Genomic DNA, 25,608 nt, shown 5'->3' on the forward strand with positions numbered 1-25,608 from the left:
CTTTAGTATGTGTGTGTGTGTTCATATGCATGTTCAGTGTCACTGCCAGAGGAGCAGATGGCCAGGCATGAGAAGAAACTCAGACTTACCTAGCTACATGGTAAGAGTTGAGCTAGTAGCAAGCATATGTGCCTATTCTGTATTTGCTCTGCTGTCTTTAAGAAACAAGGAATTAATTCCCTATGTAATTCAGATCTGAGTAGAGAATATAAGTAGGAAAGTTTTCTTTTCCCACTCTTCAAGAGGGTGATAAGGTTGTATATTCCATAGTCTGAAAGGAGTAACTTTACAGAATATTTCTTAAATAATTACATTCCTTTCATTTCTCATTTTATCAGTGATTGATAAAAAGAATTTGTTGCCATTTTAGCTTTCAACTGACAAAACAGTGAAAGTCCTAAATATCTTGGAGAAGAATATTCAGGATGGGTCAAAGCTTTCCACTTTGTTAAATCATGTAAGTTTAAAATCTATATTGTTAATTTTACCCTTAATACTGCTAAGATTTTTTTTTTTTTCATTAAGAACTTTATTAGGAAAATTCTGCATTTCATTAATTTGAGTTTCTTGTCACCAATTACTACTTACATTCATTTCATACAGGTAGTAATTCCTTTCCCTGAGCTTCCCTGGAGAAATTAGTAGTTAGAAACGTTATGCTGATTTCCTAATTTATCCTGAAATATTAATCCTTATGTGCCATCTTTATACCTAGCTCAAAGAGTTATTGGAAAGATTAAGTGAATTAATTGATATAGGGTGGTTAGAAGAGTGTCTGGCACATTGTAAGTTTTCAGTAAGTGTTAACTACAACTGTTACTATATTTAACTATGCTTACATCAAAAGCAGTAGCAACATGGTTGTAATGTTTTATGAACTGGTTAAATTAAATTGCCTAGAATCTGCTATCCTAGCATTGTAGCAGTCTTTTTAAATCCTGTGTGCATTAAAATTGATCTGCTATCGCTACTTTAATGAATACAGACACTAATGCTTATAGGCATTTAGTATAAGAGATAAGAATTTGAAGAAGTTTTGAGTTAATGAAGTTTCTTTATTTTTAAAAACCTGATTACAGAAGTAATGTAGAAAATGTTCGTAAAGCACAAAAAATCCGTATTCTCATCCACCAGTAATTACTATTAACTGTAACTTTCTCCACCAATACATTACTATGTAACTTTCATTCTCTAATATACATAAGGAGACCTGGTGGTGTAGTGGTTAAGTGCTCAGCTGCTAACCGAAAAGTCGGTGAGCGATTCGAACCCTACAGCCATTCTGTGGGATGTGGCAATCTGCTTCCATAAAGATTACAACTTTGGAAACCTTATGGGACAGTTCTACTCTGTTCTGTATATAATACATATATTAGTATATACACTGAATTTTATTTTCTCATGAGAGAAAGTATAAACAAGGTTCTTGATGTTTGCAGAAGCCACAGGATATCTAAATGATCTCTGTGGAATAAAATATGTTGAAAAATAATCTCAGGTGGTGGTGGTGGTTGTTAACTGCCATCAAGTTGGCTCTGACTCATAGCAACCTAATGTGTAACAGAACAAAACATTCCCTGGTCCTGCACCACCTTCTTTGACTTCGTTGGTTTTCATTGGCTAATTTTTGGAAGTAGATCTCCAGACCTTTCTTCCTAGTCTGTCTTAGTCTGGAAGCTTTGCTGAAGCCTTTCTACCATGGTGACCCTGCTGGTATTTGAAATACTGGTGGCATAGCTTCCAGCATTGTAGCAACAGACAAGTCACCACAGTACAGCAAACTGACAGACTGGTGGTGGTGTTTCCAGGTGGTAGTTCTATGGATTATTTAATATATGCATGTTTTTCCATCGCTCCCCTTTTTAATTAGATTTTTAACCATAGAAACAAAGGGCTTAGAGAAACTTACAGTAATAATCTGTGCCATCTTTAGTCTGCAAGTTTTACTTAAAACACTTTGGCAAGAAATTGCAATAAACATCATCAAGAATCTAGTCTGGCATGCTAACTAACTCAGTCTTAATGAAATTATTTTCATTCCTGAAAACCTTGGCACTGTTTAATGTGTTGTAGACAGCCTTAACATTTGGCAGGATTCGTGAGCCTCCTTAACTGACTCTTCCAGACAGCAATTTTAATATCAAAGACAAGCTACTTTATCTTTAAAAAATGTTAAGTAGACATGTAAGCAGTAAAATTACAGGAAGCTAAAGAGTTAGGAACAAAGTAATCAAGTTTTTAGGCATTGCTGATTAGAAAACCCCTCTCTGCTTTCCGTATATTGTGCTTTTATTTGCCAACGCAAATATACTTTACTGGTATGTAAGTATTCCTAGAATATAAAGTGATACTTCGTAGCTAAAGATGTGATGGAAGGATTTTCACTTTTGAAATAAGATCGAAAGCATTTCTTAATTGAAATGTCAAGTTGTTGGTATGTAAGTTAAAATGTGGTCTTCTGTCAGTTGCTGAATTACCATTTTAGAAAACAAATTATGTTTTCAGTAGTCTACATAATCACCACTTTTTTGTCTCAGTTTGAAATACATAATGTTGTTGAAAAACAGGTATTAGGAATGATTGAATCAATAACCTTTTTATACCTCCAAATAAGACTTTTTTGTTGTTTTAATTTTTGCTTTGGTCTCACAACAGCAAGCAGAATTTATAGTTTTTTGACTGCCATAGTGCTTATACCCAAAACGCAAGATTACTTAAATGTAATTATAATCTTAAACTAAATTCTTAGACTTAGATAAAGTACACAGATGATAAAAGTGGCTATCACTTTGTCAGTGGAGTGTCATCTAGTGGTGAAGATAGTAAATAGAGTTTATCATGTTTGAAAACATTGAAACAAAAATTTCCTTAAATTAATACCATTGGTATTTGTATTTCATTCCTAAGATTCTTTAAAGAATATACACATCAAGATTCTTACCACCAATAAAAGTCAAATGTATCATAATTTATTTTTTTAAACCTGTAAATATTTCCAGTTCATTAACAATGTACTGTTTTATAGAATAATGATACAGAAGAAGAAGAAAGATTATGGAGAGACCTTATTATGGAGAGAGTTACAAAATCAGCAGATGCTTGTCTAACAACTATCAACATCATGACATCGCCTAACATGCCAAAAGCTGTATATATTGAGGATGTAATCGAAAGAGTTATACAGTACACTAAATTTCATTTGCAGAATACACTTTATCCTCAGTATGATCCTGTTTACAGATTAGATCCTCATGGAGGTTAGTTTGCTGCTTTATGTTTATAGTTGAGTCTGATATCAAAGTTGTCTGTTATATAATTTCTTCATGTTAGATGAGTCAGAATACAATGACATAAAAAGGCATCAGAATTATTAGATTACATAAATTGTATGAAACACTTGACTTTGATTTTGCAGTTAACTAGAATATAGAACTCTTAGTTAATCCAGTATTTGCTCAGTTGTTCAATTTAGCAACTACTTATGTATAATAGAAGTAATTTCTACTGGCCAGGGAAAATCCCAATAATGCTAACTTCGGTTCCATTTACCACTTCCTCCAAATTCTACCAAAAACAGTAGTTATCTGCAAAATGGATTGATTCAAGATGTATACTATACTTCCTCTTACTCTTAACCTTTATAAATGAGCAATTAAATAGTTAATGTGTACATTTGGAGAGAGGAAGGACAAACATAGTTTTGTTAATAATCTACATTTGATCACCTCTTGTTTAATAATTGCAGGTTAATTTAAACTTTACTCTCAATGGAAAACAATAAAAATAAAGATAAAGTAATATTTTAGATACAAGGATTTAATAGGTACTGAATTGTACCATAAATTATCTAAGAATGTTTACTTTCTAATTAAATATCCTAAAGAATAATTTTCTCTTTCAGTAAATAGCCAGATTTATTTGTCAAGTTATATGTAACCAAAAAAAGTGTGTTCTCCTAATGCAGAAAATAATTTTATTCCTGTTCATTCAAAATTTCTTGTTTTGAAATTTTTCATTTTAGGCGGCTTATTAAGTTCAAAGGCAAAACGGGCCAAATGTTCTACCCATAAGCAGAGAGTAATTGTAATGCTTTATAACAAAGTTTGTGATATTGTTAGCAGCTTATCAGAATTGCTAGAGATACAACTTCTTACGGACACAACAATTCTGCAGGTAAATTTTTCTGAAGCATTTCTGTATATTTTTCAACCAGGTAATTTAAGAGTACAGAATCTGATTACACCAGTATTGCTCAATAATTTTTTCAATGCAGAGTATAATCTATCTAAATTAAAGAAATAATAGTTCAAGGAAATTTCAAAAGGATACATTTTGAACAGAAGACAGGTGAATATAGTATAAATTCCAAGTTCTAAATTCTTTCAAAGATAAGTTACCATTTCCTTTACAATACGTGACCATATTTTTATCCAGGATAGCAGTATATGTTTTTTGTTTCTTTATATTCTCATGACATTTATCAGTCCAAATGGTGGAGATTAGAGAAATGGCAGCTATGAAGGAAGGTACCTGATGTGCGTGCTAATTTGCTTGAGGATGAAGGAGAACAGAAAAAGGACTAGATGCTGATTACATGAGGGAAAAGAAAATGCCCTCCCAGTGTTTTCCAGTAAATGTATGGATTTAATAAAGTAGAATGTTACTGAAATCAACTAAAGGCATGTACTAACTACTGTTTTTTGCAGGTATCATCGATGGGAATAACACCATTTTTTGTGGAAAATGTTAGTGAACTACAATTGTGTGCCATTAAGTTAGTGACTGCAGTAAGTGTAATTTTTATCAATTCATATTTTAAGGTTATCCTTAAGGTAAAATAATGTTCGTTGTTGTTGTTAGTTGCCGTAGAGTCATTTCTGACTCATGGTAACCCCACATGTGCAGAGTAGAACTGCTCCATAGGGCTTTCAAGACTATAACCTTTCAGAAGCAGATCGCCAGGCCTGTCTTCTAAGATGTCTTTGGATGGGTTCAAACTGCCAACCTTTCAGCTAGTAGTCAGTCACCACCCAAGGACAAAAATAATGTTAACGTTATTTAATCCTAACTACTGCAAATTTGCAGATTCAAATTTTGCAGTAGATTCATTTTGACATAACTTTTGTAGTATTTCTTAGATTTTATGAATTGAGGATTCATTTTTCTGTTTCATGAATTTTGGGGGTTATTCTGTTTTTTGTCAAATTTTAAACGTTTCCAAATGTTAAAAAAAAATTTCAGCCAACTCCTTAGCATTTACAGTAAAGCTATAATCGTTCAAACTCATTTAAATCTTGTGTCTTACTTTCCATACTCAATAACTATCATGTGCCTGTAAGTGGAACTAATATATTGTTTGACTTCTATAAGAATGTTATAATTTATAATAGAAAAATTGAGCGAATTATCTTAATTCATTACCATTGAAGATTTTAAAAACATTTTCATTCTAAATGGCAGATAATTTCTTTTGTCACGTGGTGAAGTATTAAGACTAATATGTTATTTTGGTTTTGGTTTTAATTATAATAAACTTAATTTAGAATTTTATAATTATTAAACAGGTATTCTCAAGATATGAAAAACATAGACAGTTAATTTTGGAAGAAATTTTTACTTCACTTGCAAGATTACCAACCAGCAAGAGGAGTTTAAGGAACTTCAGGTAACTAACTATCCCAGAGGTCAAGTGTAATGAAGAATTCTGTTATATTATTACCATCATACATTTATTCTTCACCATTTTTCTGTCATTTATGTTTTGACGACCATGTAAAGGAGAAGCAGTTCAATCAGAAGAACATGAAAAATAGCTTAGATGTGTGAAATAATATGACATATTTAGGGGACTTGAAGTTCATTCATTCTCACATATGAAGATCTATGACAGGATTTTTTAATCTCAGCACTATTGACATTTTGGACCTATGCATTGTAAGATGGTTAGCAGCATCCCTGACCTCTACCCACTAGATGCCACTAGAAACCCTCCCCCTCCAAGTTGTAACAACCAAAATTATCTCCAGACAGTGACAAATGCCCCCTGCAGGCAAAACCATCCCCAGTTTTAGAACCATAGGTCTGTTGGAAGAGCAATCGGAAATACTGGTTCGAAAAAGTCAGAGGCAGTTCAGAGAGGACTTTACAAGCCATACTAAGGAACTTGGGCTTGATCTTTTAGACAGTAGGAAGCCATCAAATAGTATTTTAAAAAGAGAGCTGAAATATTACTGTAACAACAGTACAGAGAATACACATAGGGATTAAATGCACTTAAATCGTTAAGCACACCTAAACGAATAATTTATTTTATAAGGATCAGCACAGAGCCGGTTCCTATGAGCCGGAGGTTAAAGATGTCCCAAATATTCAACTTTTCCAAGCTGCTGTACCCCTGCATCATCTCTAGCACCAGCTGCTCCCTTTCCCCTCAGTACTCTCCTTCCCGTTTTGGGGTTCCCTGATTCGCTGCAACGTCTCACAGGGCTCACGAACTGTATAAAGGAAATGGCTCATGTGGCTGTGGAGGCTGGCAAGTCCCAAATTCATGAGTTAGGCTAGGCTTCTCCTGACCTACGTGGCTGCAGGGGCTGACAAACCCAAACTGGCAGTTTAGACCACAGGCTGCTGGCTCATAAGGCTATGGAAGCTGACGAATCAGGTGACATGATAGCCTGCCGGTCCAAGGGTCTGTGGAGGCTGGCAAATCCCAGAATTGGCAGGTCAGACAGCAGGCCTCTGGGGAGGTCAATTGATCATAAAACAGATGCGGGATCCAGATACAGAGAGAAAAAGCCTCGCCAGTACACACACATCTTAGATGTAGGCCACACCCCAGGAAAGGGCGTAACTTTTATAGTGGGGCTTGAGTCACACCATCTTGCAAGGCTGTGACCCAAGACCCTACACCATTCCTGCCTTATTAACATGTAGAGGTCAACAGCCATAACACACTTAAAATGGAGGACAACCACACAATATTGGGAATCATGGCCTAGCCAAGCTGTATTATAACCCCGACCATCACAGGTTCCGTATACCTTATTTGCATAGTCCCACTTAGTCATTGTGTATGAGTCACAATGACCATGGCTAGAAGGGCCTTGTTAAGTAATTCATTGCATCGCAACATCATAAATAAGGAATGTTATCAACTGCTTTGATCAGCATTATCTTCTTTGTCATCATATGTGATCATCGTCATCATCCTAATAAAAACAAACATTAACAAACAAACCCATTGCCATCCGGTGGATTCATTTCATAGCAACCCTGTAGGATAGAGTAGAACTGCCACATAGGGTTTCCATGAAACACCTACTGGATTCAAACTGCCAGCCTTTTGGTTAGCAGCCGTAGCTCTTAACCACTGCGCCAGCAGGGTTTTCATCATCCTAATAATCATCATAATACCTAAGTGATTAAATATGTTGACCTGCTGTCATATAAGGTTATTTTTAGATTGCTTTAAAGGCTCTCTTCTCTGAAATAATTTTTTTATCTTAATCGTTTTTGAACTAACTAGGTATCTGTTGTCTGTTAAACCTTAAGAAGAACTATCAGCATATAAAAGAATAATTATGCTTCTAGAATATCTATAGAACAAAAGACTTAGAAATCAGTTTTTCATAATCTGTGCCATTGACCTCATACTCTGGCACTGATGATGAAGAGATGACTGTATAGCAGATGTTAATTTAAAAAAAGTATATCAAAATGCATGGGCTTTTGAAAATTTTGAAGACTTTTACCATTTTTAAAAACATTTTGAGAAGTTTTTTTTCATTATAAATTTTTGATCTATGTGCATATAAAGCGTAGAGATTTGTGTTAAATACTACATTTTTTCCTTTGTTATAATTATCAGAGTATGTATAGGCATTTGCCAGGTTTTTTCTAATTATTAAAAATAATTAAATATAAGGACACCATTATAAGCACTGGTAATGCCTAGAAATACTGGGAAAGAAAGCATCTGAAATTTTCAGATGGTAGATGACATGTATCTTCATGCTCTGTGTGATTTCATTTTTTTTATTCTCCATAAAAGGTTAAATAGTAGTGATATGGATGGAGAACCTATGTATATTCAGATGGTTACAGCACTGGTTTTACAACTTATTCAGTGTGTAGTACACTTACCATCATCAGAGAAGGACTCTAACTCAGAAGAGGACTCAAACAAAAAAGTAAGGAATCTTAAAGATTTTATAACTTTGTAGTTTTATGGAAGGAAGCACTTTTAGTCTCTGTCATTCTTATAAAACTGAAGTTCTTAATTACGGGTTCATGGCTGGGCTTTAGGTCCTCATAAGGGCACTAGATTAGGTTTTAGGAGACAGGCCACTTGAATCTTTCTGAGTTTGTTTTGCAGCTATAAAATGGGGAGGGTAATACCTGACATGCCTATCATTTCAGGTTATAAGTCTTAAATGAGATACTGAATGTGAAAGTGAGTATTATAATATATATTAGTGCATAGTAGGTAATATAATTAACTTGGAATTCATGTGGAAAATCAGTTTATGTCCTCACTAAGATTTGCTTTTGGTTTTGTAGCTTTTATCCATCAAAGTTTCTATCATTTTTCCAAGTTCTGTAGTTTTACCTCAACAGAAGTTCAAGAGAAATGGGAGTAGTTTTATTTATCTATTCACTGTATTCTATTATAGATAGATATGTTTATGTGTGTATATATAATCTTTTCTGTTTACTAATAAATAAATAATAAAGCAAGTAAATATTCCCAAACAAGTTGAGATCCCCTTTGTTTCTTCCCGTCTCAATCCTATTGTTCTGTCTCCAATCTTTCCTCCTTCCCATTGGTAACCAGTATCATGAGTATGTTTATCTCCTTCCATTTTCTTATTTATCTGCATAAATATAATGTAGAATTTTTTAATTTATATAAATGATATCATGGAGACATATTTACAGCTAATTTTTTCATTTAACATTGTTTTGAATACACATAAGTCATACTGTATTCTTTTTTATTTCTGTTAAGCATATCATATAACTGTTTCTCAGCTTAAAGCAAGAGTTTCTTTAGGTATATACTTAGAAGTAGAATCATTACATCATAGCGTACATGTATTTTAACTTTACTGGAAGTTGGTCAGTTTTCTCTCCAAAGTGGTATTCCAGCTTATATTCATACTATTTGATTTTTCCTTGTTCGGTCAGTATGAAATAGTTATCATGTTTTATTGCATTTTCCTGATTACTGCTGAGCTTGAGCACCTTGCCCTGTTTATTTGCTTTTTGGGTTTCCACAGCTATGAATTGCCTGTGTATATCCTGTGTTTTAAATTTCTAATGAAGGAGTTGAATTTTCTTTTGTATTAGAGTGTTTTATAAATTTTGAACTTGGAATTTTTTTCCAAATTTTTCTTTTTGTATTTTCAGTTGATTTCTTCTTGTTCTGACATGGATCATGATAAGCAACTATTGACATTACATTTATTACCCACATTTGTAACTATTTTGTTGTTGTTGGCCGCCTTCGAGTCGGCCCCTGACTCGTGGCTACCCCTTGTGTTACAGAGTAGAACTTTTGCATAGGGTTTTGTTGGCTGTAGTCTTTATGGAAATAGATCGCCAGGCCTTTTCTTCTGCAGAGTGGCTGAGTGGATTCAAACCACCAACCTTTAGGTTAGCAGGCGATCACAAACCACTTGCGCCACCGTGGCTCCTTTGTCACTCTTTTCCATATTTTAACAAGTTAAAATGAACTCTACTAATATTTGTTTTTACAAAGCACTGAAATATGTTTAGTATGCTAATTATAATTGTGGCTTATCTCTTTATGTATAAAAGAACAGTTTAAGCATTTTAGTATTTAAACTTTTTATCCCTACTCGTTAATAACATAGGCAGGCAACTGAGCTACTATGCTTGTTAGCTATTTCTTTTTATAGCTGTGTAACTTCATTTTTCTCACTCTAGGTTGACCAGGATGTTGTCATTACCAACTCTTATGAAACAGCCATGCGAACAGCCCAGAACTTCCTCTCCATCTTCCTTAAAAAGTGAGTAAAATTAATATAAATCCATTTGTATTTTCTACAGTATAGAAAATAGTTCATTTATCTTAAGAAAAAGAGTAAGCCAGATTCTGCCATAACCTGAACCTTGAATAAGCCAGTTAGTCTCCTTGGCCCTTGGTTTCCTGATCTTTACAATGAGGCAATTAGAGTTTTAAAAATCTAAAATTTTGTGGGCTTATTTACATGTTGGTTTAAAGAACGGGATTGAAATTCTGTAATTTTTTCTTCTGTAAGTTCTGGGGCATTCTACTTGAATAGGAAAACTTGTGGAGCAAGGTTACTTAGCCTTCGTAAGAATTTGTGGTAATCTTGTAGAGAAAAAAACAGTGGTCATTTTTTAAAATGGGTTATACTTGCCAGAAAGAAATCTTAATATTAGTCAATAAATGAATTCCCTATAGCGAGGGGAAAAATAAAGATTGAGAAATAGATTCATTTAAACTATATTGTATTTAATGGACCTTGTTACTAGCCCTGGTGGCAGAGTGGTTAAGACCTTGGCTGCTAACCAAAAGGTCGGCAGTTCGAATCCACCAGCTGCTCCCTGGTAACCCTATGGGGAGAGTTCTGCTGTCTCCTGTTAGGGTCACTATGAGTCGGAATCAACTCGATGGCAACGGGTTTGCTTTTTTTTTTTTGGTTACAAGAGAGGGAGCCCTGGTGGCAGAGGTGGTTAAAGCACTTGGCTGCTAACTGAAAGGTCAGCAGTTCAAATCCACTAGCAGCTCCACAGGAGAAAGACGTGGCAGTCTGCTTCCATAAGATTTGCAGCCTTGGAAGCCCCGTGGGGCAGTTCTACTCTGTCCTGTAGGGTCTCTGTGCATCAGAATGGACTCGGTAGCTGTGGATTTTTTGAGTCACTAGATACAGAAAGGAGAAAACTTAGTAACAAAATTTCATACATGTTGGGAGCATGTCACCTAAATTCACAGCCTTCTTATTATTTATCTTTGAACAGATGTGGTAGTAAGCAAGGTGAAGAAGATTACAGACCACTGTTTGAAAATTTTGTTCAAGACCTTCTTTCAACAGTCAATAAGCCTGAATGGCCAGCTGCTGAACTACTCCTTAGTTTGTTAGGGAGACTGTTGGTAAGAGTATAGCATTTAAAGATTATTAGATTACTAGAAGACAACATAATGAGGATGTACTCTGATTCACAGATGATGAAATTCTTTAAAAATGTGTAAGGAAATACGACCATTGCATCTCTCTTTTTGCATGTGCTTAACTGTACACATTTATCTTTGGTACCTTGTGGAAAACTTTTAAATGTTGTAACTTTTGGAACTTTTGTTTCATTATATAAGATAAGAAAGTGGTATTGTTGCTAGTTAAAAGCATCTCTTAGTACTGAGTCATATCTTATAGTAGTTACTCATTTCAAAGCATGAAACTTATTAATGTAAACTATTTGTCATCTTTAAGACTGTTCTAAGAACATGGCGCTTTTTTAGTCCATCATGTAATGCAGTGGAGAAATGCAAAAAAAGAAAAAAATTATTATGATTTCTCCTTTTATTTTTAAACGACACTTGGATTTGTGCAATATAAATTGTTACAAAGCTTTTGGGAACTAACTTTTTGTGAACTGGAACGTATATTAATACTATTCTGAAACGAAGATAACATTTCATAGGCTCAGAATTCCAGTCTAAGAAATTCTTAGTCATATCTCGTTTTTTAAAAATAAACAATTCAGCCCACATTTGAAAAAAATTGACTGTGTTTTTAAGAAGGTTTAGTCTATTTTTTGTAATTTTTTTTTTTTTTTTTTAGCCAAATGAAAATGCTCAGATATCCAAAACTCTAAAGGGACAGTATCACAGGAAAACAAAATATATATTTAAATTTCCATTAATGTAACATGGATTTGGAATTTATTTGATAAATTGCTATTAAAGATAGTATTGTTATAAATGTTTTCAGTTAAATGGAAAACTATTTTGATGTTTAGGTTCACCAATTCAGTAACAAGTCAACAGAGATGGCTTTAAGAGTGGCATCTCTGGATTACCTTGGAACTGTTGCTGCACGACTGAGGAAAGATGCCGTTACAAGCAAAATGGATCAAGGATCTATAGAACGAATTTTAAAACAGGTATTGAGATAAAAGATTAAAATTGTGGGGAAAATAACAATTAAGTACTTTCTTTAGGTATTATTACATTATTGTTGCAATTTATTTTGAAGATTCAAAATAAGATCTATACTTCTAAAATGAGCTGTCACTTTTCAAAGCTCAAAGGAAAGTTAAGACTTAAGGGTGAATTATAAAGTCTGAGAGGAACTTTTAAATGGTTTATAGAAATCCTTAATTTACTTTCTCCTTGTGAACTGCTGTTATGAATGTACAATGTTATTTTGTATTTGGTTTAACATATATTTTATTTAAATCTTTAGTTTACTGAGATGATGATTTAGCATGCCCAGTCAGATTGTTCTGTATCTTTGAATGTTGTGTATTTTCTTGTATTGGGTAGGGGTGAAGATGGCTTTTTTTTTTTTCCCCTGATTAATTATATTAGAAAATTTTTATCTTGGGGGAAAAAGTTTTTTATTGCTTCATTTATTATTATTTTTGTCAAAAAAATATGAGATAGTAGCAATATAGAAAATTACTTAAGAAAATAGATGGGAAATGATCTCTAACCCCACTATATACGACTTCTATTTTCATTTTCTTTCTGTTCTTATGTTCATAACCGTATCCCTGTTAGCCATTAGAATTGCCTCTAATTATTTTTACTATAATGTATTTGTATAGTGTTTTTTCTTTTGTTTTATTTCCTTAGAATAATTTCTCAATAATATGATTGTCTGAGTCAAAGGTCATGTACTTCTTTCTTTTTATTTTGAAATAATTTCAAACTTACAGAAAAATTACAAGAATAGGGCAAAGAACTCCCATAAATCCTTCACCCAAGTTTCTCAATTGTTGCCAAATTATATTTGCTTCATCTTTCTCTTTATGTATGTTTGTATGTTATGCATATATTAAAAAATATATGCATATAAAATAATATATTAAAAAATATATGCATATAATGTATATAATACATGCATATATTAAAAAAAAATTTTCTCCGTCTGAACCATTTGAGGTTAAGTTGTAGGCATGATATCCCCTTACCCCTGAGTTTTTTAGCACATTTGTTCTCAAAGTGTGATTCCCTGGACAAGCATCACCAACATTGACATCACCTGGGAACTTGTTAGAAATGCAAATTCTCAGACCCTCCCCAGACCTACTGAATCATAAACTCTGGGGGTAGGGTCCCGCAGTCTGTGTTTTAACAAGCCTGCCAGGTGGTTCTGATGAATGCTGAAGTTGGAGAACCATTGCTTAGTATATATTTTCTACAAACAAGAGCACTCACCTATGTATCTATAGGACAACTGTCAAAATCAAGAAATTATCCTGAATGTAATATTACCATGTAATGTACAAGACATTGGTAATCAGTGTTAGAATTTTCGCCTTCCACGAGGGAGACCCAGGTTCAATTTCAGGCCCATGCACCTCATGCACAGCCAACACCCATCTGTCAGTGGAGACTTGGCATGTTGCTGTGATGCTGCATAGGTTTCAATGGAGTTTCCAGACTAAGAAGGGTTCGAAAGAAAGACCTGGTAATCTAGTTCCAAAAATCAGCCAGTGAAAACCCTATGGATCACAATAGTTCGATCAACGGCTGATCATGGGAATGGCACAGGACCGGGCAGTGTTTAGTTTCATTGGGCATGGGCTCACCATGCGTCAGGGGCTGACTTGATGCCAGCTAACAACAACAACCATCTGTTACAATACTACCATTCCTATTCTATTTAATAGGTTATAATCTGTTGCTATAATTATTTTAATGCTCAAATTGTCTTGGATTTGATCAGTGAGAAGCCCTTCAGGCTAACTTTTGTATCCTTTTGATAAGTCCCCATCCTTCTTTGTGGACTTTCTTATTTTCCTGCACAAGATATTTCAAGCTCATCTTTTACTTCCCCTGTTCCAGCCCTGGGATTAGCCATTTCTTTGAGGATTTCTGGTTTCTTTTAATGGAGAATGGTATTTAGAAACCAAAATCTAGGCTCTAGGTGACTTTCAGTGTTTCTTAGAGTGGGCCTGGGACCTGATACCGCCATGTATAGTTGAGAAGGTTGTCATAAACATTTTTATGGCTCTTGACATATACTTCAAATTACTTTTGGAAAGAATAATACCAGTTTATAGTGCCATAAACATTTTTATGGCTCTTGACATATACTTCAAATTACTTTTGGAAAGAATAATACCAGTTTATAGTGCCATGACCTATTTATGAATGTATCATTTTCACCACACTCCTAGAACCTGGGTTATTCTAATTGTTTTTTTCTACTTAGATATATTTTAAACCCTATATTTGGCATTTCACATGGTAAAGGTAGAACTGTAAAGCGTAAGCTGTGAACATGAATGTCAGCTCAGTTAATTTCCAGCTCTGTATTATTCTTGACAGGACCAAAAGGTCCAGGCCCTTTTTCTTCCAAGATAAGTAAACAGCTCACCTACTTTATATTTAATATCCTACGTGAAATAAATATAATATTTGTGTATTAGTTATAAATAAATGACATTTCCCTTCCAGAATGTTCTTTTTTAAATGGTATCTCAAAAAAACCTATAGTACTTGTTAATACAGTTAATAAAAGTATTCCACTTACTAGATTAAATATTTAGAGTTCTTTTTTGTTTGTTTTGTTTTGTTTTCCAAGTAGGCAACATAGTGCTAGTTTTTATGTCAGCCACCTATGAGCTCTTTCAAAAGAAAGGTGACTTGTAGTTCATAAAACTAAAAGCCAGCCTTGGCTAAAATATATGTTTTTCCCTTCTAATTCTATACTTACATTTTCATCTTTTTTTTTTTTTTTTTAATCAGTTTTCTCAGATTTGTGTTTACAATTAGTTTATTAAAGCACACTAGTAGTATCTTTCATTCTTACTTGGTTTATGTTAAACAGGTTTCAGGAGGAGAAGATGAAATCCAACAATTGCAAAAAGCATTGCTTGATTACTTGGATGAAAACACTGAGACTGATCCTTCACTGGTGGTAAGAGTGTTTTTTTTAATGGAGTTATCACATGTTCTGTTCAATTTGGATACGGTAGAAAATTGGGAAATGGCTTGAAGAGGAGGGATAAACTTGTTTAGAATATTGATTTTTGAGAAGATAAAAGAAAGGAATACTTAATGATAATCTGAACAGAAAAGAATGGTTATGTATTGATTTGTCTTATGTGGAATTCCGGCATAGATATTGTAGTATACTAAAATTGCGTGACTGATAAAATACTTAGAAATATTTTCATAGGTTATCTTCAAGACTAGATCATTGGTTCTCACAGTAGGCACAGCCCAGGAAGTGCATGAAATGGTCTGTCAGCATACAATTAAAACAAAAACACTCTTAAGAGTTTTATATTTATTTTTAAATATAATTCTTAATTCTATCTTTATATATTGTGTCCAAAGTATTAGGTTCATAAATAAAATTCATGAGCTACATTAGAGAATAGTATACATATACTGGGGTACTTTTTATTTATTTATTTATTTATTTTTACTGATGGGATGTGCATTCGAAAGAGATTAGACACCTAAACTGTTCAACCAACTGCTGCAGTGTTTTCAGTCCATATTGAAAGGAACAGATTTGTAGGTGTGCTTCAGTGTTGGCAGTGTTTCGATGATAATTAGCCTGTGTGTTTCTTGCAGAAGTTAGATGAGATTTAATAACAGCTCACGTCTTCTGCCTTCAGCATTTTATCTGTCTGTTCTAAACTTTTCTAGTTGATCCATCATCTGTTTAATTTTACTGATTAGTTGTGTGACATTGTCCTTAGTTAAGTAGTTGATAATAGTATTCTATACTTAGTACAGTTAGGTTTATCCAGTTAGTATCTTTTGACATCAATATTAGTGTTGAGATAAAGCAATATCAATATAATGTCTCCTGTCATTCAAGATATTCCAGATTTTCTAACTTTCTTAAAATCCATTTTATCTCGGCTAGAAGTTGTTTAAAGTAACCCTTAATATTTATATTCCTAATTGTGAGCCCTCTAACAATGGGTTGAAAGTTTTGTTACTAATTTCCTCAAGCTCAACCCTACCTAATTTCTCTCCAGTTTTCTCGTAAATTCTATATAGCCCAGTGGTTCCGTGACACAACTCTGGAAACAGAAAAAGCAATGAAATCACAAAAAGATGAAGAATCATCTGAAGGAACACATCACTCAAAGGAGGTTGAGACAACTGGTCAAATCATGCATCGAGCTGAAAATCGGAAAAAGTTTCTTAGAAGCATTATTAAAACAACACCTTCTCAGTTCAGCACATTAAAGTAAGATCCAGAGAGGAAAAGTACTACTTTTTTTCTTTTTTATTTATTTATTTGATATCTATTTACTTAATTTACAGAAATAAATAAAAATGTAATGACTTTTTGTTGCAGGATGAACTCTGATACTGTGGACTATGATGATGCTTGCTTGATCGTTCGATACTTGGCCTCTATGAGGCCGTTTGCCCAGAGCTTTGATATTTATTTGACACAGGTAAGCTGGGCCAGAAGTCCTTAAAAAATAATGATTTTTCTGATTCTGGATGCTTGTGGGGAAGTATGCAATATCTATCCAGTGTTGAGCACAGATATTTAAAAGGTCAAGGAAATGGCACATGTTTTCATGTTCCTGTTAAGTTGATTCTGACTCATAGCAACCCTATAGGACAGAGTAGAACTGCCCCATAGGGTTTTCAACACTGTAGTTTTTACGCTAGTAAGTTGCCGCATCTTTCTTCCACGGAGTGGCTGGCGGGTCTGAAACACCAGCCGTTCGAAAGTGGCTTAATAACTGCACCAGCAGGGCTCCTTTTTCATGTTCCAGATTTGTTGAAATGTATTTGTTCTGAATGTCTTTTACATATTGATTCTTGTTTTATAGATAGATGGATATAGGTCTGTATAAATACACACACTGTATAGAGTGAATAATGTTATTAAAAAAACATTCAGTTACTGAATTATGATTTGAATGATACTAAATATTCTTGATACAAGTTACACAAAGGTTTTAGTGGTGCTATATGTCCTTGTAAATGAAGCATAGCGATAAAAACCAGGTTGAATTGAGAATGCCAGGATAAAGGAAAGGCCCCAAAGTAGAGTGCCTTATTTACCACGTGCACTGGCCGTTAAGTTAAAGCTTTGGGTTGGAAGAAAACAAATCATCTACTCATTTATATAAAAATTAAAAGGTAGTGAATAATAGATTTCTTTTCATTTCTTTTGCATATTTTTGCTATATTTTGTTGAATTTACGCATTCTAAAATTTATGAAAGTATCATTGTTTGCTTGGCAGATCTTACGAGTTCTTGGTGAAAATGCAATTGCCGTTCGAACAAAAGCCATGAAGTGTTTATCTGAGGTTGTTGCTGTAGACCCCAGTATTCTAGCAAGGGTAAAGAGAGCACAGATGATTCTTTTTTTTTTTTTTTTTTGAGTTTTCTATTCAAATTAAAATATTAACCCTACTTAAGATAAATAATTATATTTTCTACATTTTTCTTTAGCTTGATATGCAGCGAGGAGTTCATGGACGATTAATGGATAACTCTACCAGTGTACGAGAAGCAGCAGTAGAATTACTAGGTCGATTTGTCCTTTGTCGACCTCAGCTTGCTGAACAGTATTATGATATGCTAATTGAAAGAATACTGGTATGTTTGTATTGTCATTTTTATAATGATTCGTGAATTTTGCCTTCCTAGTATCACATCTTGTTTTAAGATACTAAGCTAGAAAAGTAAATGTATCGATTATATATTCATATTGCCTGAACTATGAACTAAAGGAGGACATATTTTTAGGACGAGAACTGCTTAAGATCACAAAACAAATCATTAATGAAAATTGGATTCCTTGTTTTGGTTAATGTTGGCTTTTGTTTACACCAATTTACAGTAAGAAAATGATAGGAATTAGATGGCAAACAGTTAAATACTTTTGGACAGAAATCTGGAATACAGTGTGTGTGTGTATATATATATAAACAGGAAAAGTTGTTTTAATAAGAGCTAAATACAGAATTTTAATATCTGACAATAATTTTGGATCCTTTATGTGTAATCTGCATATTTTCTTTATTGTTTTATCTCATATTCTTTTTCTTTTTTTTTTTTTTTGTACTTTAGATGAAGGTTTACAGAACAGTTTTTCATTAAACAGTACACATATTGTTTTATGACAATGGTTAACAACCCCACAACATGTCAACAGTGTCCTTTCTCAACCTTGGGTTGGTTCCCTATTACTAGCGTTCCTGTCCCCTGCCGCCGTCTAGTCCTTGTCCCTGGACTTTTGTGCCCCATTAGTCTCATTTTGTTTTATGGAGCTGTCTAATGTTTGGTTGAATGGTGAACCTCAGGAGTGACTTCAGTACTGAGCTAAAATGGTGTCCAGGGGCCATACTCTCGGGGTTTCTCCAGTCTGTCAGGCCAGTAAGTCTGGTCTTTTTTTGGAGTTAGAATTTTGGTCTACATTTTTCTCCAGCTCTGTCTGGGACCTCTGCATATTTTCTTAAAGCTAGAGTTGTATTGGCTGTTTTATGACAAGCTCACAGTCTGCAAGTGTAACCAGAAAGTCACCTGACTCTTAAGAGTAAATTTAGGAAATACTGTTCTAAAATACTCTGTGTGTGTGTGTGTGTGCGCGCGCGCCATGGAATTCTTTAGCCCTCAAGCATTTTTTTAGGGCTTAAAGTGACATCTTTGCTTTTTAACACTTTAAAGAGGTCTTTTGAAGCAGATTTGCCCAATGTAATACATTGTTTGATTTCTTGACTGCTGCTTCCATGGGTGTTGATTGTGTACCCAAGTAAAATGAAATCCTTGACAACTTCAGTATTTTCTCCATTTATCATGATGTTGCTTATTGGTCCAGTTGTGAGAGTTTATCACCTTTAGCCTAACATCAGAATATTGTATGACAGAGAGTTAAATAGACTAATTTTTAGCTTCTACTAAGCATAAGATCTTGGTTGAAACAAAGAATTTAAAGAAAAAAATGGAAGGATTTTTTTCCCTTGTAGTGCTTCAGTCTAAGTGTAAAGGACAAAATCAAGGAGATTCCCAAATATCTAATGAACTCTTGACAGTGTCTACCCTAGCAAATAATTCTAAAAACTTTTTACAATTGTTAGGACTGTGTAATAATTTTGCCAATGCTTTTTCTTTCTTTTTGAAGCTCTTCAATTATGAAAATTTATAAAGTTAAAGAAAAATATTACAGTGAATGCCCATATACCTGCCAACATCGTCTTTCTTGCTAAATTATTTTAAATTAAATTACAAATGTTTTGCTACTTCTCTCCTGAATACTTCAACTTGTAACTCCAAAAAATACTGTTCTATATAAACACAAAACTGTTATCTCACCCAACTACATTAATACTCCCTATTATCATCTAATAATCATTTCTTATTCCAATTCTCCATTTGTTCCAAAAATTTCTTTTCTAGCTTTTTAAAAATCAGGATCCAGCCATAGATCACACATTGCATTTGGTGGTCATGTCTTAATGTTTAGACTGTTCTCCTACTCTTTTTTTTTTTTCAACCTCACCCCCATGATGTTAACTGATTAAAAGACCAAGTCTTATTATTCCCCCATGACTGTTCAGTTTGTTGCTTTATCTCTTGCATTTCCTATAAACCATAAGATAATACCAAAGATTTGATTCAGGTTAAGCATGTTTGTTAAGAGTGCTTTATAGGTAATACTTCACATGCTATTTAAGTGCCGGACATTGTTCTAAAAGCTTTACATTTGTTATCCCATTTAATTCTGACAAGCTTATACTCTGGTATCTTGCCCAGTGCTAAACTACAGAACATTCTTCCATTTCTTGGGTATCGTATTTTAAAAGTAAAGGCAGTATAATAACAATAACCCATATTTATAATTAGAAAGTAGGTAAAGAAAAAAATAATACAGACCATGTTTATCATGTTAACAAAGAGTAACTGTATAGCTTATGGGTATGTATTTCCTAATTTCATTTTATCAAATTTCACAAACCTAAGGCAGCCTGGTTTTTCTGACATTTAAAAATTCCTTTCTGTTCACAGGATACTGGTATCAGTGTAAGGAAAAGGGTAATAAAGATTCTAAGAGATATCTGTATTGAGCAACCAACATTTCCAAAAATTACAGAAATGTGTGTAAAAATGATTCGCAGAGTCAATGATGAAGAGGGCATTAAGGTAAGATGAAATATTGACTACTTTAAAAAATTTATTTTTCATTTTTTAAACAATTCAAATGTTTATCACATCTGAATTTTATTGATTCAATATATATAAAATTTTCAAAGGTGAAGCAACACGTTTAGTTTGTAAACTCAAGAAAAGGGTAACTTTGATAAATTTTTTTATTTCTAGATTGTATATTAATTAATAAAATCTGATCTTTCCTAGCCAGTTCATCAATTATAATAGTTATTTCATTTCACGTCATTATAGAGATTGCATTATATCCAAGAAATTGTCACGTTAAAATTATTTTGATTTTCAAGTTGTATGTGATTCGTTTTCTAAATTAGTTAAATACTTTGTTGAAAGTTTAGCATAGAGTTCATGAATGAATTTATTGATATATATATGATTTTCCCTATATTTACTTTTTATAAGTCAAGAAGAAACTCTTAATACCTTTTATCCCAAAAGTAGTAAAAATATTTTTTAGTTGATCAAAAACATGTGAATGTCTACTAGTTAGAATTTCTAGGCTCACATACTGTTTATCCATTCAAATGATTTAAAATCTTTATCAAATTGAAAAGGATTTTAATTTTTAGAAGTTAATTGGTGATTTTGTAAAAAATATGTGAGGAAATTCATACAGAAAAAATCCGAGTAGTTTTCGTTTTGATTAATCATTTATAACTTTGTGTTGTTGGGTTTTTTGAGAATTTGCCATATTTGTGGTAGTTCCTTAGTTTGAAATTTTTCTTTCTTCTAGAAATTAGTAAATGAAACATTCCAAAAACTCTGGTTTACTCCAACTCCACACAATGACAAAGAAGCAATGACAAGGAAAATCTTAAACATCACTGATGTGGTAAGAAAAAGGGAGAAACAATGATGAGATATTTGATTAATCTCTATGTTTAGTACTACTTCCGTTGATATTTCTAGAAATACTCAAGGGATGCAAGTAAATGAAGTTGGTGTTTTTATATAGTTCCACTTTTGGGCATTCTTTGAAATAGACACTGATATTGAAATTGTCCTGTGCCTTCATTAATTGAAAATAGAGAGGATAGAAAAGTAAATGAATAGACACAGTAGGGTAGAAGTAGCAGCCTTCAAGGAAATAGTAATTCCTGTTTTTGTTTTTGTTTTTTGTTTTGTTTTGTTTTGTTTTGTTTCAGAAAACATGGTTAGGTTAATTTCATTATGTATAATTATACACAAAAGCTGTAATTTTTTAACCCAGAATATTTTTGTTTTGAACATCAGAAATTTTATATTATCAATTACATGATCTTCTGCATTTCCACAGATGTCTTTAAATTGGCTATCTAGCATGAAAAGAAGCAGCATATATTGCTGTTGTTATCATTTTAGACCTGTTTTTGGCAATGTGTGATTCAGTTACTGTTCAAAATTTAATACCATACTAAACTTTAATGGATTAAACTAATTTCTCAAATGTCTTCCAAGATATTTTTAGAATAACATTCTTTAACATTGATAAATGTGTTTAGTTACTTAAAAGAATAAATTACTTTAAAAATAAAAATAATTGAGAAAATTGAAACATTTATATACTTTAGGCTAAAGCATAGCAAAAGTATATTTTTTTCTGATTTGTAAATAAATTTCTTACTTTGATAGTTTCATACCACATTTTTCCCTTTAGGTTGCAGCATGCAGAGATACTGGATATGACTGGTTTGAGCAACTCCTTCAAAATGTGAGTGTTATTTTGACTCCTGATAACATGAAATGTAACGGAAGATGAGTGCTTTGCAGACTTTGTGATTTAAAAGAACCTTTCAGTTTTATATTAAATATTTACCTTTTGGTAGGGAAAATTTATTTCTATTTGATAGACTGAACTTTTTTGTTAATATCCCTTTTTAATCCATTATTCAATTGCCTGTTATATAAGTTTTCTATGTCACTAACTTAGAATTCTATCTTCACTTCCTTTCAGATAATTTTTTTCTTTTTTATTTCTTTAGAAAATAGACATGAGATCTACAAATATAGATACAGATTATCAAATATATAATTACCTTATTTGACATCTTATAAAATACATAGAAATTCCTATAGTAGTACATAATTAAACCATAATTAGTGTTTTTTGTTTTTTTACATTTCATAAATGGAAATGTTTTATGTTCCTCTGATTTTTTTTTTTTGAAATTTTTTTATTTCAGATATTTTCAAACATAGAAGTACCCATCACCCAGCTTCAAAAACTATCAGCATTTTCCCTGTCTTGTTCATTTATCACTCCACCTTTTCTTTTGCTGTAATACTTGTAAAGCAAATCCCCTACTTTATCACTTCACCCACAAATACTTTAATATCTATCTCTAACAGATCATGACTTCTGAAAACAAGTAACTCAAATATCATTATCATCTATATCAAAATAAGTAATAATAGAAAAGTATTCCCTAATATCTGTTACTTAGTTCATGTATGCATTTCCCTGACTGTCTCAAAAATGTATTTTTACAGCTGATTTGGAGTTGCTTTGGGTGATATGACTCTTAAACATGTTAATCTATAATAGTCAACCCTTTTATTCATAACCACTTTTGTGTTTTCCTGTAGAATGCCCCACATTCTGGAGTGCATAGATTTCTCCCTTCTGATGTTACTTAAGTTGTTTCTCTGTACGTCTTTTTCTATAAACTCTTAGATATAGTGACTTGGTAAGACTGAAGTTTAATTTTTGATGTAGGGGGACAAGAATACTTCATAGATGGTGCTGAATATTATTGCATCACATCAGACATCACTTAATGTCTGATTGTCCCACCTTTAGTGATTAATCTGTGCATTCAGGTGTTGTCAGTCTGATGCATCTATTATAAAATTTTAAAGGTGGCTTTAGATGTTCATTACCCAGATCGGTTATTTTCATTGGAAGTTTTCTAATTTTGTTATCCCTTCTATATTAATTAGCTGGGATTCTTTTCTAAAGAGAATTTTTTTTTTTCCCCTGATTAACTTTGTTTACTACAAAATACAGTTTGTACAGAAAGGCTGGAAAAATGCTTGATTTTTTTCTATCACTTATCAGTCACCAAAGGTGACCAGTGAGTTTATTTTTTTAGTATCAGTGTGAACTAATAGATTTTTATTTATAAATTTGATATGCTTTAATAGTTTACAGTCATAATTCTTTTTGAAGCTCAAATTATCCTATCTTTGCTAAGTGAGAGTCTCTTCAAGTTGACCCTTGTAGCCTTTGGAATAGTCTTGTTAGTCCTTTGTAGCCTGATTAGTTTTTGGCTATACAAGATGCCCAGACTCATCTTGTGCACTTCCTGCACCAAATCTGGAATCAGCCATTTTTCCAAAGAGTCTTAGTTCCTTTTAGTGGATACAGTCTGGTTTCCGTGGATGTTTACTGCTAAAGAGTTATTATGGCTTTTGGGCCTTTTCAGAAGATACAGCTAGAAAAAAATACACTTTATGGAAAGAAAAATAAATCAGAAATTTATATTGATATTTTCTATTCAAATATAAGAATTTGAAATAAAGCAAGCTCAAAATATTTATATAAACACACGTGACAGAGACATAACCACTTTTAGCGATTATAACAGCATGTGTGCATAAATTTTAAGAGGAATAGGAAGGACCAGGCATTGTTTCGTTCTTTTGTACGTAGGGTCGCTGTTGTACATAGGGTTGCTATGAGTTGAAACTGGCTCGACGGGACCTAACAACAACAGGAAAGTTAGAACAGACTACTAGAATAACTGGAAATTCTTGAGTTGAGAATAATTAGCACACTTAACTATTCCCACACATTTTCTTCAATTTCAGATATTTCTAATTTTTGTTTTTCATATATGTTGATTTCTCATAGATGACCCATTGCCATCGAGTTGATTCTGACTCATAGCGACTCTATAGGACAGAGTAGAACTGCTCCATAGGGTTTCCAAGGAGCAGGTGGAGAATTCGAACTGCCGACCTCTTGGTTAGCAGACAAACACTTAACCACTGGCGCCACTAGGGCTCCCCTCATAGATTAGTGATTCTCAATCATGGAATATGGTTTCCTTATGTAACCTTAGAAGCCCTGGTGGCACAGTGGTTAAGAGCTATGGCGAACTATGGCTGCTGACCAAAAGGTTGGCGGTTCGAATCAACCAGCCACTCCTTGGAATCCCTAAGGGGCAGTTCTCCTCCGTCCCATAGGGTCACTGTGAGTTGGAATTGACTCAACAGCAGCAGGTTTATTTTGGTTATTTGGTTTTTTTTTAGGTAACCTTAAGCATTACATAAAATACCTTCAAATTCACAGATGCACCAAACTGTTTGTTGACTAAATAATTATATTAGTATGTCATATATCTATACTTTTTTAAATGTATAGAGCTATCATTTCCTTTATAACTTTTAATGACTTTATAGTTTTTTGTCATTTTTGCCTTTCCTCAGTAGTGTGTGAAAGAATAAATTCTATCACAAAGATCCTCAGTTTTCTTTTTTAAGTTCTAAATGGTGATCCAGTTCATTTAAACTACCACTGTAGATTTAGTGCTTTTCTAAGAAGCTTTGCATAACAGCCTTCAAAAAAGCACGATCATAATCCTTTCTAGGTACACAGAAGTTGAATTCATTTTACAATGCCGTTCATTTTAATTGCTCATGATCCAAGACTATGATTCTTTTTTAATTTGTGAATAAAATACAAACAGTGAAGCAACGTAAAGATAACTCTTATCTGTTTCTGGCCTTTATAATCCTAAGCAAGATCTCCTTGAATTTTATAATCAAACTTTCTGTATCTTCATCAACCAGTAAGTAGATATGAAACAAACAGTAGTGTATTCATATAATTTAATATTACTCTGCATTAAAAAGGAACAAACTTATCTATACATGCAGCAACATAGATGAAGAAAAAACATTATGCAGAGCGAAAGAAGCCTTACAGAGAAGAGTGTATATGGTTCCATTTATAATCTGTGTTGGAAAAAATCAGAAGAGTAGTTACAGGGGACAGGAGATTGACTGGGAAGGGGGCATGAGGAAACTTTCTGGGTTATGGTAATGTTCTATATCACTGGTTCTAAAAGTGATCATCATTACCTGGCAACGTATTAGAAAAGCAAATTCTCAGGCCCCACCCCAGACCTAAATCAGAAACTCCAAGATAGGGCCCATAATTCTGTATTTTACCAAGCTCTCCAGAAGATTCTAATGCAAGCTGAAGTTTGAGAACCACTGTTCTGTAATTTGGTAAGGGGGTGAGTTAAAA

The 25,608-nt window shown here is 33.2% G+C and overlaps 1 protein-coding gene across 5 annotated transcripts in view; it reads left to right on the forward strand.

Moving 5' to 3' along the window:
- NIPBL (NIPBL cohesin loading factor) overlaps positions 1-25,608 on the forward strand; it is a 213,703-nt gene that overhangs the window by 157,809 nt on the left and 30,286 nt on the right. For all 5 annotated transcript variants that reach the window (XM_004387886.2, XM_023742000.1, XM_023741999.1 and 2 more), the window contains 17 exons: positions 371-457; positions 3,026-3,257; positions 4,022-4,173; positions 4,707-4,787; positions 5,565-5,665; positions 8,051-8,189; positions 9,949-10,031; positions 11,008-11,140; positions 12,007-12,150; positions 15,048-15,137; positions 16,216-16,430; positions 16,542-16,644; positions 17,450-17,548; positions 17,661-17,807; positions 20,217-20,351; positions 21,109-21,207; positions 22,012-22,065. In XM_004387886.2, the coding sequence (XP_004387943.1) occupies positions 371-457; positions 3,026-3,257; positions 4,022-4,173; positions 4,707-4,787; positions 5,565-5,665; positions 8,051-8,189; positions 9,949-10,031; positions 11,008-11,140; positions 12,007-12,150; positions 15,048-15,137; positions 16,216-16,430; positions 16,542-16,644; positions 17,450-17,548; positions 17,661-17,807; positions 20,217-20,351; positions 21,109-21,207; positions 22,012-22,065 (2,094 nt within the window). The remainder of the gene's footprint in view (positions 1-370; positions 458-3,025; positions 3,258-4,021; positions 4,174-4,706; positions 4,788-5,564; positions 5,666-8,050; positions 8,190-9,948; positions 10,032-11,007; positions 11,141-12,006; positions 12,151-15,047; positions 15,138-16,215; positions 16,431-16,541; positions 16,645-17,449; positions 17,549-17,660; positions 17,808-20,216; positions 20,352-21,108; positions 21,208-22,011; positions 22,066-25,608) is intronic.

This window comes from Trichechus manatus, unplaced genomic scaffold, assembly GCF_000243295.1.
Source record: "Trichechus manatus latirostris isolate Lorelei unplaced genomic scaffold, TriManLat1.0 scaffold00197, whole genome shotgun sequence".
In the NCBI taxonomy this organism is placed as follows: Eukaryota; Metazoa; Chordata; class Mammalia; order Sirenia; family Trichechidae; genus Trichechus; species Trichechus manatus.